Source organism: Mus musculus, chromosome 7, assembly GCF_000001635.26.
Source record: "Mus musculus strain C57BL/6J chromosome 7, GRCm38.p6 C57BL/6J".
Taxonomy (NCBI): Eukaryota; Metazoa; Chordata; class Mammalia; order Rodentia; family Muridae; genus Mus; species Mus musculus.
The window spans coordinates 105,544,084-105,558,463 of record NC_000073.6 but is presented as its reverse complement, the minus strand read 5'-3'; the positions used below and the strand labels follow the sequence as shown (position 1 = coordinate 105,558,463).

General features: G+C 47.1%; 1 protein-coding gene and 1 long non-coding RNA gene across 2 annotated transcripts; one reads left to right on the top strand and one right to left on the bottom strand.

Annotated features, from left to right (window-relative positions):
* Nucleotides 1-74: 74 nt before the first annotated feature.
* On the bottom strand, nucleotides 75-4,104 carry Smpd1 (sphingomyelin phosphodiesterase 1, acid lysosomal). Its single transcript, NM_011421.2, has 6 exons — nucleotides 3,627-4,104; nucleotides 2,470-3,242; nucleotides 1,786-1,957; nucleotides 1,470-1,546; nucleotides 969-1,114; nucleotides 75-840 (listed from the first exon to the last, which is right to left on the bottom strand). The coding sequence occupies exons 1-6, from the start codon at nucleotides 3,930-3,932 to the stop codon at nucleotides 431-433; spliced, it is 1,884 nt and encodes a 627-aa protein (NP_035551.1). The 5' UTR covers nucleotides 3,933-4,104; the 3' UTR covers nucleotides 75-430.
* Gm39063 lies at nucleotides 4,103-13,563 on the top strand. The gene is made up of 3 exons (XR_869857.2): nucleotides 4,103-4,362; nucleotides 12,499-12,662; nucleotides 13,362-13,563. It is a non-coding gene; the product is annotated as a predicted gene, 39063 (long non-coding RNA).
* Nucleotides 13,564-14,380: the final 817 nt, after the last annotated feature.

The following is a 14,380-nucleotide window of genomic DNA, read 5'->3' as shown; positions in this document are numbered from 1 at the left end:
TGCAACTCTTCAGTCAGGGTCATGCTACCAACCTCCCTTTGCCCTGCCTGTTTGGGAAGAAGAAATAGGAACGGTGGAGTCTGAAGTGTGTCTCTTTATTTTAACAGCCTTGCAGGATCAGGTAACAGTACAGGGTTCAGAGGTCCATTAGCCCAGGCTCGGGCAATAGCTCCTGTCTGACTATCCAGAGCACTGAGCCCTCGACAAAGCCCAGGTCAGACATCAGCCCCAGGGGTAATCCAGATCCTGGGCATAAGTAGGACAGCCAAAACCTCCTCCAGTGTAACCAAACAAGCTCTCATGAGGCGGCTTGTTTCCCTGGCCTGGCTGGCTCCTTCCCCCGAAGCTTTTGCCTCAGGTAGATAAGCAGCACTCGGGAATGTATCCCTTTTCTGATACATGAACTTTCCCCAGTCTGGAACATGGAATACTAGCACAACAGGGGGCGTGACCACAACCTATTAGCATCTGGGAGGCTCCCATTGGGCATCAAGTGGCGACACAAAGCAGGGCTGTCTGCTCGGGCTGAGAGCTGGGCACACAGAGTGGCCAGGCGGCAGGGTGTGCCGCAGGGCTCTGAAGGTGGGTGGCCCTTATGGTAGAGAAACCAGAAGGTCTGGAAGAGTTGCTCATCATCCCTCATGCGGTAGACCAGGTTGTGCCAGGAGGCAGGCATCGCATCTGGAAGTCCATAGGTTTCTCGAGCCCTGTAGAGGCGCTTCCAGCTTGGTGTGCCTCCTGCTGCGTTGGCCTGGGTCAGATTCAAGATGTAGGTCTCGTGGTCCAGGACCACATGAGAGCTTCCGGGGTAGTTTCCATCTATTTGGTAAACTCGGTAGCCTGCGAGAAGGGAGGGTTGAGTGGTAAGGAAGGGAACAAAGGAACTTTAGGGAGGACCTGCTTTGGCTTCCATCCCTTTCTGTCACACCAGCCTCAGGATGAGGAATGCTCCCTTCTGCCTTACTCACCAGGGTTAAGGTTGATAAAGGTTGTAGCACTGGGCGCCAGGAAGGCTACAGCTAGTGGTCGGCTCAGAGTTTCCTCATCATAGAAGATCTCAAACTCATCCACGTGAGTGTGGCCAAAGAACTGACCGGCCAGAGTGTTTTCATACCTGCCCAGAGACACAGTGATAGAAGGCTGTAAGGAAGTGGAAATGAGGGTGGGTAGACCTGAGGAGTTAGGGTGGTCGTTCTGCAATGGGCAAAGTAGCTCCTCCAGATTGTGAGACTCTGTGCTTGAGGGAATTGCTCTCTCCTTCCTCCCTCCCTCCCTCCCTTTCTTTTTTTTTTTCTCCAGAGAAAGGATTTCTCTGTGTTAACAGCCCTGGCTGTCCTAGAACTCACTTTGTAGACCAGGCTGGCCTTGAACTCAAGAGTGCTTCGATTAAAGGCATGTGCTACCACTGCCTGACTGTTGAGAGTATTTTAACCCTTCAGTCTCCACACCCAAGCCCTCTATCCCTTTACCTGGCTATGATTTTGTAATAATTCCAGCTCCAGCTCTTAAGACAATGTCCTGGAGGGATGTGGCCAATTATATGCACCTGAAGGGAGAATTAAGGGCAGTCAGAGCATTGAGGAATCCAGGCAGCCTTGGGTAGAGTGACAGAAGATTGAGTATACGAAGGACACAGGAAGGTGAACATGGACCCAGGGAAGACAGTAGTTCTAGGAAGTGAAGCGACACTCCCCTCTTCACAGATCTCAGCCCCACACACAGCAGCCTGCTTCTCCTCAGCCCCAACAGCACCTTCTCCACCCGGTTCATAACGCATCCCCTTACTTTGTCTCCTCGATTCTCAGCAGCCTGAAGCTCCTCCACCAGCCACTGGAGTTGTCCAGCAGGATCTGTGGAGTTGATCAAGAGCCAAAAGTTCTCACGGGAACAAAAATTCATATTGAGAGAGATGAGGCGGAGGCCAGGGCGTGGGGTGAGGGCATAGAAGCCCCCAATTCTGAAACAAAAGTAACCGAGATGTCAATAGTCCTGCACATCAGGCAGAGGTACACATGATGTCATCTCCCACCCCCAGGAGCTCCCACCCTAGCTGAAGACCAACAGCAGTAATTATAGGGCTCCTCTGACAGTAAAGAAGCCTCAGAGGGTTGAGAGCTTCATGAATTCAGGACAAAGAGTGAGGTGAGTCAGAAAGCAAAGGCCTTTCTGTCGGGAGATGTTATAGGCCTGGCCACGTTGAGAAAAAAATGGGAGATATTAAAGAGGGAGGGAGAATTCATTTTACAAAGAGAGCTACTGTAGGCAAAGACACAAGCTAGGGAGTGGGGATGTACTGCTAGCTCTGAAAAGAGGGTGGCTGGAGATAATTAAAGGGAAGGCAGGGTCAGGTTAGGGAGGGCAGTAGAGAGTGCTGAGGACACCTGCTGGAGTAGTCTACCCAGTTCCCTCCTCCTTTCTCCCTCATCCATCTTTCTTCTTCCTTCCTGGGTTTCCACCGACAGTAAGTACCTTAGGGTGTGAAGGGCATCAGCTGGTAACCAGGGTTCCCATGCCTTGGCCATGGCTTCATAGAGCCATTGTGAAGATTGGTTTCCCTTTATGAAGGGAGGAGGGAAGCCATTGACAGGAGTGCTCTCATGGTTGCCCACAGCAGGGTACACTGGCACTGGGCCCAAGAACTTCCTCACGAGGTCTGTGATGGTGGTCAGGGCCCTCAGCTGATCTTGGCGAGACTGTTGCCAGACATCATGGGCAGGGATATCTCCCGTCCAGTACACCATTTCAAAAGGGCCGGCAGGGCCCAGTCCTTTCAACAGGCTTTCTAGCGTTCGCAAGGGCAGGTCACACTTGCTGTACTCGCCCCAGAACCCAGCCCCCTTCTGGGAGTTGGGTGGCCATCCGGACCCCCGGCGGCAGCAAAGTGGATCTGCACAGTAAGGGTCTGTGCCCTCCAGGTACTCATGGTCCCAGTGTAGATCAGTAAGGAAGAGGACACGGCTGACAGGGGCACCGGGGGCTGGTGGGCTCGGTGGCTTTGGGGGTGGCTTCGGCACTGATGGCAAAGAGATGTTCCAAGTCGAAAAGATGTCCCAGTGTCCACAAGAGGAGCCCAGAAGCAAGCCACAAGCCTCTGATGGGCTCAGAACTGAACGTGTCCACACCTCCACCACATCGTCCTCAAAGAGATGGACGGCTGACTGGCACACATCTAGTGGTGCTATGTTCAGCATCTTGCATATCTTGATGGCCACAGAGCCTACCCGTGCCACATTGGGCTCCTTCTGTGGTGGAAGGAACCAATGAAGTTAGGTCAGAGACAGAACAAGTGAACCCTGGCCACCACTCCACAGGCTTCCATGTCTAAATCGGAGCTAGGATAACTCTGTCACCATGATAAAGAGACATCAGTATCTCCCACACACTGCCCAGCAGTTCAGCACCAGGCCTCTAGCTACCTACTCTAGCTCAGGGTGTGCTACCATTTCAAGCCCACAATTAGCCAGCTGACTTTACTCTCCCTAACTTTATAAAGGTCACAGTGGGGTAGTGGTAACATGGATGCATAGGAAGCACCCTCTACCAGAAATATATTGCCCCCTCCCCCGGGCATACCAGTGCACTTCATCCTGCCCCCAGCATTCCACAACAGCCCTTCACGCACTCACCTTCAGCCCATGGTTGAGAGCAGTGAATAAGACTTTGCAGGCGGGGCAAGTGAGGTTCTGCCACCCAAAGGCACTCTGGAGCGGCGGCGCTATGGCACTGAATTTGACAGAATGGCCTTCAGAAGGAAGAGGATAAGCTCTGGCAGGAACCCAAAGAACCGTGGAGTCAAACAGAGCCAGAACCAGCGCCAAGCCCAGCCCCATCCAAAGGAGTCCCACTCTGGGTGCCGGTAAGGACCTCTCCAGTCTCTGCTCCCAGCCGGCTCTGAGGTGGTCCTGGCCGGATGATGCTCTGTGGTGGGGCATTGCCAGGCTCGTAGACAGGACTGGCTTGCCCCTCCAGGCCCCACAGGCCGAAGCCCTGGCTGGCCCTCGGGGCCCGGGTAACGCTGGAGACACCTGATTACCCTTCGTTGTGGTTGACTGATAGCTCAGCAGCCAGCCACAAAACAGCTCCTCCCCTTCCTGTTCCTCTTATGGCCCAGCAACTGTGGGGGAGCGGCTGTCAAAACCTTGGGGGCGGAGCAAAAGGGGGCTCGCCAACCCGCCCTGATCCGCCTTCTTCAGCCACAGCCCAATCACCCCGGGCGGTCTTAGGACCCGCGGGGTTGGGGTGGGTAGGTGACCTCGGTAGAGACAAGCTTCACCACCCTGAGCCATTGCTGCGCGAGGCTGCGGGCGGCGGCCCCGATAATTTCTGCCCAGAACTGATGGAAGCCCTTTAGGGAACTCCCAGGTGCCCCTCTCTTCCACCCCCCCTCCCCGCTTTTTTTTTTTTTTTTTTTTTTTAAACATTCAGATTCCTAGAATAGATGCCCGGCTCAGCTGGTCATTAAACTGAGAAGATTAACTAGAGAGGGCTGGGGCAGCGATGCTTGCATTGAGCGGATTGACCTGCCATGGACGGTCCTCCCCTCGATTTCCTATGCTCTGCCACCATTACAGCAGCCTTGAATCACTTAAGGTTTTGTTAATGTGTCTTTCTTTTAATTTAAAATTTTGCATTATTATTTATTTATGTGTATGGGTATTTTGTATGTGTGTGCACCACGTGCGTGGTGCCTGCTGGAGGCCGGAAGAGGATCCACCTGGACTGGAGTTATAGATGTATTGAGGTCGCCACGCCCGTGCTGCGTGCTGGGAATTCTACCCAGGTCCCAACACTATTAGGTGTGGGACCTGCCCTGGAGCCTGGTCAACCTACCAGGGGTCGTCATATCCTTAAAAAGAAAACTGCCTCTTCTAGGAGCTCTCCGATGCCAATACGCCTTAGCTAGGAGTGAGCCTTTGGAATTTTGTCTCGCTTGAACATCCTGTGCGTGCTGTCACAATCATGGCGATTTCACTGCATGCAACTTCCCTGTCGTGCCAGAAAAGTTTCCTTTAGTCACCCGCTGCCTCTGGCTCTTCCAGTCTTTCAGTCCCACTTTCAATCACTTAGCCTTGTAAGGAGAGGTGTGATATAGACCCCATTTAGGGAGGATCACTTCGAAGTCTCTTGTTCTCTGATGATCATTTGTAGGTGTCTGTGTTTAACTCTCTCCTGCTTCAAGAAGCTTCACTGGTGAGGACTGCTAAGTGCTCTGATCTACGGGTACACTAAAGTCATTTAAATACTGTGCCTATTAGCAGAATAATAGTAGTAGGTTCTCTGCCCCGCTATGGGGGTTATGACCTATCTAGCCACAGGCCCTTACACTGATAATGGTGCCAGGTATGGGTTACATCTCATCTCTCAAAGGTCTTCTTAAGTGTTTTTAATCCTATTTTATCTGTTGTTGTTTGTTTGTTTTGTTTTTGAGACAGGATCTCACTATGTCTTGCCCCAGGATCCACAGTTCGGGAGCCAGCCAATCTTCTAACAAAGCTTTAATTCAGAATTCTCAGGATAGAAGGGACTTTTGGCTTTGTTTATTTATTTATTTTTATTTTTTCAAGACAGGGTTTCTCTGTATAGCCCTGGCTGTCCTGGAACTAACTTTGTAGACCAGGCTGGCCTCGAACTCAGAAATCCACCAGCCTCTGCCTCCTAAGTGCTGGGATTAAAGGCGTGCCACCACTGCCCGGCTCATTTCCTCCTTTTTAATAGAGAAAGAGTTGGGTATACTCCTGTAACCCCAGCACCTGGGAGGTAGAAATAAGAGAATCAGACATTCAAGGCCACCCTTAGCTACAAAGTGAATTTGAGAAGTTTGAGTCTACCCTGGACTGCTATGAAGCCATACCTCAAAAAATTAAAAAGAGGAATTATATCCACAGTGGCAAAAAGCTTAATTTATCAAATTCTGTAAATGTGCTAAATACTAATTCAGGTGCTTTGTAATGACTAGTTTTCAATTCTCACACAATCCCACAAATAGCAATAATACTGCTATTCTTGAGCTGGTTGAGTGGCACATGCCTATAATCATAACATGTGAGAAGTAGTGCTGCATTTGCATATAAGCTATACACATCTAGATACTTTAAATCCTGTTTATTCCTAATAATAGCAGTAGTTGTTACATTGTATTGTTAACAAGGAAAAAGTCTGTACATGTTTCTTATAGGCACTCCCCACCCTGCATATTTCTGATCTGTGACTATTTGAATCTTCAAATTAAAAAAAACTAGATTTATTCATTTTATATATTTATGTATTTTATCTTCCTATATGAATGTGCACCATATATGTGTACTATGAGAATGCCTGTCACCTGGAGAGGTCAGAAGAAAATGACAGATCTCCTGAAACTGGAGTTGCCAATGGTTGTTAGGCATTGTGTGGGTGCCTGGAATCAAACTAGGGTCCTCTGCAAAAACAACAAATGCTCTAAATGGCTAGGCCATCTCTCTAGCCCCAAATCTTCAGATTTAAATCTTATACCAACACACTTAGTAACTTTATATTCACCTATAAAGAATATAAAGCATATCTTAGGCTGAAGGTGTTTCCGTGATGCTGAAAGAGCTTTGCAGAGCTTCTGTTGGCTGGATGAAAGCGACACTTTCAAGAAGTGAGGACCACTCTAAAGTACATTTCCTGGGGCTCTAAGGTGGAGGTGGTGTGTCTACACAGGGGAGACTGACAGTAAATGGAACCACAAATACCTGCTCCGAGAAGGTTGGTGGTCCTGAGGAGGTCATCAAACCCACTGCCACCAATGTGAGATAACACGTTTTATCACACCTTTGTTTTCTTTCTTACTTTTCATCTTTTTTTTTTTTTTGTTGTTGTTTTTTGGTTTTTCGAGACAGGGTTTCTCTGTGTAGCCCTGGCTATCCTGGAACTCACTCTGTAGACCAGGCTGGCCTTGAACTCAGAAATCTGCCTGCCTCTGCCTCCCAAGTGCTGGAATTAAAGGCGTGTGCCACCACGCCCGGCTTATTTATCTTTTTTATTCTGTCTGTTTCCTCCCCCACCCCCATGCCCTGAACAGAGTCTCACTATGTAGCTCTGGCTGTCCTGGAACTCACTTTGTAGAACACCCTGGCCTCTAATTGGCAGAGATCCACCTGCTTCTGCCTCCCAGATGGTGGGTTTAAAGGCATGTGCCACCACCAGAAGGTCTTGTGTCTGTTTTGGAGGCCACCTAAGCAGTGGTATTTCTTTAGGTCAGCCTTGGCCTGCACAGAGGAACCCTTATGATCTCCTGGGACATTCTGGTTCTTCCTTCAACTTACATTTCTCATTGCTTTAATAAACCACATGTCCCCGGAGACTCTGTGGAATAGTAACTTGGTGGAGACCCTGTCTTCATACACATCTTCTTAATATCCACTTTGTGAAGGCCTAAAGTCACTTCTGTCAATTAAAGCATTTCTCTCTCACTTCGACCATCATTTTCAAAACTTTCTGCAGATGAATTGCTTTCACCTGTTTTCTCCTCAGACTATTGATAGGGCTGAGCAACAGCTAGCCAATTCACTCTTCCTTATAATTAACATTTCTCTTGCATTTTCCAAAAGACTGATTCATAGGCCAGATGCCGTGGCTCCCAGCACATGAGAAGCTGAGGCAGGAGAATTCTCTGGGTTCAAAGCCAGCATGAGCTAGATAGGAAGCACCAGGGTAGCCTGGATTGCAGAATGAGACCTTGTCTCAACAAAAGAACTAAAAACCTCCAATTCACTGAACCAGCCAATGCATTCTTTTCTACGACTTGATTAGCACTTAGCTGGTGATGGATGTTGTCTTTGTTGGCAGCTGGGGCTGAGTGACCCATCTCCTTCACCCCCCTGCCATTCCAGCACCTGCTTTCTCAGAGGGCTCCTAGCACTGACACCTGGAGGTTCTCAGGACAACAAATTAGAGCTGGACGAGCAGGGGAGTTACTATGGGCTGCATTCAGAATCAGCATCTGAAAAGAGAAGGAAGAAAAGAGGATGGGATGGAATAGTGTCTCTACAGAGCCAAGTTCTAAAGAGACAACCGTCAGAGCTGTTCCAAGCAAAACTAAGGATGCTGAATCTCCATTCTCCCCTAAACCAGTCGGTCATAGGATATGTGTTACCTTTGGAAAGGGCGTAGCCTCAGACAAGGTGATTCTTAGCGGTAGAGGGTCCTGAGGGTCAAGGTCCTTAGAGTAGCAGCACTCTGATGGGCAGAGAGGAATCTGGGCTGCACACAGTGCTTCCTAGTGTCTGTCTTGGGAGAGAGTTCCATTATAAATAAAATCTATATCATTATGAACAAGGCTGGTAATGAGACTGGTTGAGAACTATCTTATTCTTTAACATGTTAGGACCTAGGAAACCTTTTTGTGAAGTCTCCTAGGCTACTGAACAGTGGGCATCACTTGGGGGAAGTGTTGTTGTATAAAGACTTAAGGCTTAGAAGGCTGGAGAGATGGTTCAGTGGTTAAGAGCTTGGGTTGCTTTTCCAGAGGACCAGGTTCTATTCCCAGCACCCACCTGGCTCCTCACTTCCATAACTTCAGTCAATTCAATGGAATTCTCTATTTTTTCTGAACTCCTCATGCATGTATGTGCTATACATACATACATACATACATACATACTGGGGAAACATCAATACACATAAAATAAAAGTAAATAAAACTTAAAAAGGAAAAGACCTAAGGCATATATAGTTCCAGACAACACAGGAATTAATTGTCAAGTTCTGGGAGCTGGGAGTGGTTGGTCAGTATGGGTCTCCTGGTTGGGGCTGAAGACTTTCTAGTTAAACTTGGGTAATTTGTCTTTGTCTTATTATTTTTTTTTAGTAGGGTCTCAGGTTTCATGTTGCTCAGGCTGGCTTCATAGCTCTGTATCTTGGATGAACCTGGACTTAGGATTCTCTTGCCTGCAGCTCCCCGGGGCTGGGATTGCAGGAGTATGCCACCAGGCCTGGGTGTTGTGCAGTGTTGGATTTCAAACCTGGGTTTTTGCTCATGATAGGCGAGTATTCTACCATTGGAGCTAATCCCTAACTTGGGATAATTTGTTTGAGTGCCCCTTTATAGCATCTGGGTTCTCTGTGTCAGGAGACCAACGTAAATTCTGCAGAGGGCCAATCAGCTCTTCAACTGCCTATGAAACTACAAATTAAATCCAGATTGCCAAAACCAGCAGCCTAGAGTTTGGGTGGGGAAAGGTTTCCCTCCTGTGGAAATTTTAGGGAATACTAGTGCACTAAACGTGTGTTAGAAGCAGGCAATTCCAACGCCCTGAATGTGGACTCCCCTCTGTCGTGCTAAAGGGGAACTTTAGATTCAGGCCTCCTGGGTTTAAATCCTGGTTCTGCCACTGACTGAACAGGACTGCACGCACGGTCCTGAACAAACCATACTTCAACCTTTTGAGTTCTGGGAGTATAGGTGTGTGTGTGTGTGTGTGTGTGACCATGGTAAACAAGGCATGATTTAATTGATATTAAATGTCACCTGTCATCTGTAGAGGGCAGGGAGAAGAGAGGGAAAATATTATATGAAATTTGCATTTTAATGTCCAAAATAAAGTTTTATTAGAACACTGCCATTTGTTCATTATGCATTATCTGTATCAGCTTTCCCATCTACATGTAAGAGTATGCAGTAGTATGCTCACCTGAAGGATTTGTGCTCTTAGTCTTAATAGAAAATAATTGCTATGTTTTGTTTAATTTTTTTTTGAGACATGGTCTCACTATGTAGTCTTGGCTAGCTTGGACTCCATCTGTAGCCCAGGCTAGCTTCAAACTCATAGAACTCCTCATGCTTCTGCCTCCCAAGTGCTGGGACTAAGTTGCATGCCACCACACCCAGCTAAGCTCTGTGCTAGATTTGAATTGGAAATTAGTCACACTATCTTGGAGAAAATTGGAATTACTATGATGGTGGAAATAGATAGAAACAAAGGTATAAGGATTAGCTTGGTGCTTTGTACATGCAGTGTATATCTGCGTTGCCAAACAAGTTTGTAATTCAGATGTCTGCCCTTACCCTGGGGGAGAGGTAAGGGGAGAGACCTCAGCCATCTGAGAGTAAGGAAAAGTGGGTCTGAAAAGAGAGGGTCAAACCAGAGTGATTGTCTTGTCATAGCTGGACTCAAGTTGACTGGGCAGCTTGTGCCTCCTCTATCAGCCAGCATGACGAGGTGGAGAAGCCAACACCAGCTGGTTCCTGTCACACTCATGTGGACACACTGTGTCACCAGTATTCACAGATGATCTTTTAGTCACTGCTGGAGGAGGCTCTCCATTCAGCGCTGTCTCTCACCGAGTGTTCGGCGTGAGATCCTCCCCTGTGTCTTGAGACATTGCTATCTGCAGCCATGCCGTCCCATGTGGACTCCTCACTTCTAGTGACTCAGAGAGGTGTAATGGGAGCTTGATGTAGAAAAGAATTACTCAACCCTGGGGACTGAACGAAGGGAATTGCAGTTGATAAACCCAGAGAATTGTACATTGTTCCCTATGTCTAGATCTGAAGAGGCTGAGCCCTGGAAGTACTTTTCAGCCAGCTATGAGCACACATGACAGCTCCCACCCTAACTGCAGTAACTCTCTGACCTCATCCATGCATCCAGTCTAGCTGGACCTGCTGGCAAAGGCCTGTAATTCCAGCTACTCAGGAAGCTGAAACAGGGGAATTACAAACTCAAGTTGAAGGGCAACCTGAACACCTCATACCCTGTCTCATAATAAAAAAGCAAAAGCAGGGATAGGGATAGGGATAGGGATAGGGATAGGGATAGGGATAGGGATAGGGATAGGGATAGGGATAGGGATAGGGATAGGGATAGGGATGTCGTTGACCCATGTAGTTGCCCAGCATGAGAAAGACCCTAGGTCTAATGTCAGTACCACAAACAACACCCACTCAGACCTTCAATTGAGAGCACTGGATGCTCCTCTAGAGGACCAGGGTTTAATTCCCAGCACCCATGTGGCAGCTCATAACTCTCTGTAACTCCAGTTATAGGGGATTCATGTCACCAGCTATGCGTGTAGTGCATTTACATACACATTTGGGAAAAATACCCACACACGTAAAATAAGATAAATAAATCTTAAAAAAAAAAAAAAAAAAGCCAGGTGTGGTGGTGGCACCTTTAATCTCAGTACTTAGGAGGCAGAGGCAGGTGATTTCAGACTCTGAGGCCAGTTTGGTCTACAGAATGAATTCCAGGGCACCCAAGACTAAACAGAGAAACCCTTTCTTTTTCTTTTTCTTTTTCTTTCTTTTTAAAGATTTATTTATTTATTTTATGTATGTGAGTACACTGTAGCTGTACAGATGATTGTGAGCCTTCATGTGGTTGTTGGGAACTGAATTTTTAGGATCTCTGCTCACTCCGATCAACTCCCCTCTCTCAGGTACACTCTAGCTGTCTTCAGACACGCCAGAATAGGGTGTCAGATCTCATTACGGGTGGTTGTGGCCACCATGTGGTTGCTGGGATTTGAACTCAGGACCTTTGGAAGAGCAGTCAATGCTCTTACCCACTGAGCCATCTCACCAGCCCGAAACCCTATCTTGAAAAAAAAAAAATAAATAAACAAAGAACAAAGGGTAAGAAGCCTGTAAGGGCCAGATAATTTAATAAAATGTCACAAGTCCTCCCAATAGGCCCAGTTTTCAGAAATTACCTTTCAGAGACATTCTGATTTAAGTCCCATATCTAATCGGTGGAGGAATCAAGGCCTAGGGTTCTTCTGATTGTACAAGCCTCTATTTTAATCTCAGTAGTGATGTCTTACTACCTCTGCCTATACCTCTCTCCATATGACTCTATTCTATCCTCTTTCCACACATCCATTTATGAAACTCTTGTCAGAGACAGACCTAAATGATCCCAAGATTTATTGCAGTTTAGGAAATAGTTCCAGATCTCAAGATGCCTTGTGACATTGCCAGACAGCATGTCTCAGAGGTTAGGCATGACTGTGTAAGACTCCAGGGAGCCTTAGCTTATAGGGGACCCCTAAGTGAACCATGTGAAGCCAGGATCAATGCAAAAAGCAAGAGGAATTTATTGTTCCAGTGCACTGGGGTCGTTCGTCCCAGACCCGAAGGAGAGGCAGTGACCCCCAGTGCCTGTTCAGCGAGTTTTTATATGGTTTCCAGGGGCAGAATAGAGCATCAGCAATTAGGCACAATATGATTGGCGGAACAGTGCATCCTTTAAACTGATTGGCCTTTAGGGAATGAGGTGACAAGGACTTCCCTCATCTGAAGATGGGCAAGGTCCGACCTGCAGAACTCGTTCCCTCCTGCAGGTCAGTTTCCGCCCTGTGGTGTGAGAAATGTTATTTAGCCTCTCCCTTCTGGGGGGGCACTTGTTTCATGACCTTCCCAAAGTTCCTGAGCTGACCTTTTCAACTGTAAAGGTGGGAAATATGTCCCACTGTCACACCTGCAAACAAGGCTCCATTTTTTTTTTTTTTAATTTACATTTGTATGTACAGGGTGACCATGGCACTGACCAAAAGCTGGTTCCCTCAGAGATGGTGCTTGTGGAAACTCTAGCTTGTCACACGGATGCTGGGATCTGAACTCCTGTCCTGGTCCTCCTGCTTGAATATCAAATAGTCTTAGCCAACAAAACCACCTTTCCAGCCTTTACAAACAGGTAACTTGAAAGCAGGGACAGAGAAAACATCTTCTGATCTGCCTGGATAAGAAGTTAGAGATGTTGAAAAATGGCTGAGGGAGGAGAGGGAGGGGGTTGGAGGGGAGGTTAGAGGAAGTGGGAATGTGGGGGAGTGGGGGAGTCTGGAAAGATGGTTCTGCAGTTAAGAGCACTCTTTTAGAGGACCCAGTTTTGTTCCCCAGCACCCACATATGGTTCCCTAGCAGGAGAAGTCACAAATATTTACAGATAAGCACTGGAGAAACCAGGAATGTTAATCACACAGGCTTGCCTCCCTAGGGGAGGAAAAGAATACCTGTTTCCCACCTAGAAGGCTGGGAGTGGATGTTGTTAATGACCTGGTGACCTTTGCTATCTGTTAGGCCACTCCTCACCCAAATCCCAAAGAATGTTTATCCCAGACTCCCCTCTCCCTCCTTAGACCTTTATCTTTAGCTCCCGCTTAGGGGAGATGTCATATGTACTTTATAGCTTGCTGACTTCTACATGATCTCAATCAGAGACCACACCAGGTCCTAGGCCTTTAGGCTAAAGAAGTCATCTTCATGGTCATGTGTACTGTGCAGAAGAGTTTTGAAGTAGTCATGCCTTGAGCTTTATTGTGTACATGGACTTGGAATAATTTCCACCAGGAAACTTTTCCCAAAATTTTACTGACTTTACATTTATTTAAAACAGACTGGCCTGATCTCAGACTCCAGAAGTTTGATCCAATTGGGCAGGTTGGGCTGAACAGAGCTTCCTTTTCACCTAACTGGCATGCCTTTCTACCATGATGTTTGCTGGGACCCCCTCAACAACCACCTGAAACTCCAGGTCCAGGAGTCCAATGCCCTCTTCTGACTTCTGTGGGCATTGCAGACATGCATACACGCTGAAATGACACACCCATACATATAAAATAAAATAAATCTAAAAATTATTTTTAAATAACCAAGAAAGTAGTTGAGTTCCTTATCTTAACGAATGTCTTTAGACTGGTAAGCTTCTACTCTAGCAGAAAAGATATAAGCAAACACCAGGGACAAGAAGCTGGTACTATTTGGAAATATTTGGGTGTATAGGGTTACTACTCTTATGGTTATTGTCTTAGTTACGATAAGTAAAACCAGCTGCTTTAAGGAATGATAACAAAAGTGATTGATGAAACAGTTCAGCCTTACTGCAGGCTCTTGTCATTGTCCAAGGTGAGTCTGTGTGAAAGGGATAGAGGCAGGCAGGGCAAAGTTCACCTTTACCTCATGCCTCAAGAAACTCTACAAAAGAACACACATGATATGCACTCACTGATAAGCAGATATTAGCCCAGAAACTTAGAATATCCAAGATACAATTTGCAAAACACATGAAACTCAAGAAGAAGGAAGACCAAAGTGTGGATACTTTGCTCCTTTTAAAAATGGGGGACAAAACACCCATGGAAGGGGTTACAGAGACAAAGTTCAGAGCTGAGACGAAAGGAAGGACTATCCAGAGACTGCCCCACTGGGGATCCATCACACATACAACCATCAAACCCAGACACTATTGCATATGCCAGAAAGATTTTGCTGACAGGACCCTGACATAGCTCTCTCTTGTGAGGCTATGCCAATGCCTGGCAAATACAGAAAAGGATGCTCACAGTCATCTGTTGGATGGAACACAGGGCCTCTAATGAAGGAGCTAGAGAAAGTACGCAAGGAGCTAAAGGGGTC

Coding starts and splice junctions, on each gene's coding strand:
- Smpd1 (NM_011421.2), bottom strand. CDS start 3,932: ATGCCCCACCACAGAGCATCATCCGGCCAGGACCACCTCAGAGCCGGC. Junction 3,243..3,626: donor CTCTCAACCATGGGCTGAAG/GTGAGTGCGTGA, acceptor CTTCCACCACAG/AAGGAGCCCAATGTGGCACG. Junction 841..968: donor CTTTATCAACCTTAACCCTG/GTGAGTAAGGCA, acceptor CCCTTCTCGCAG/GCTACCGAGTTTACCAAATA.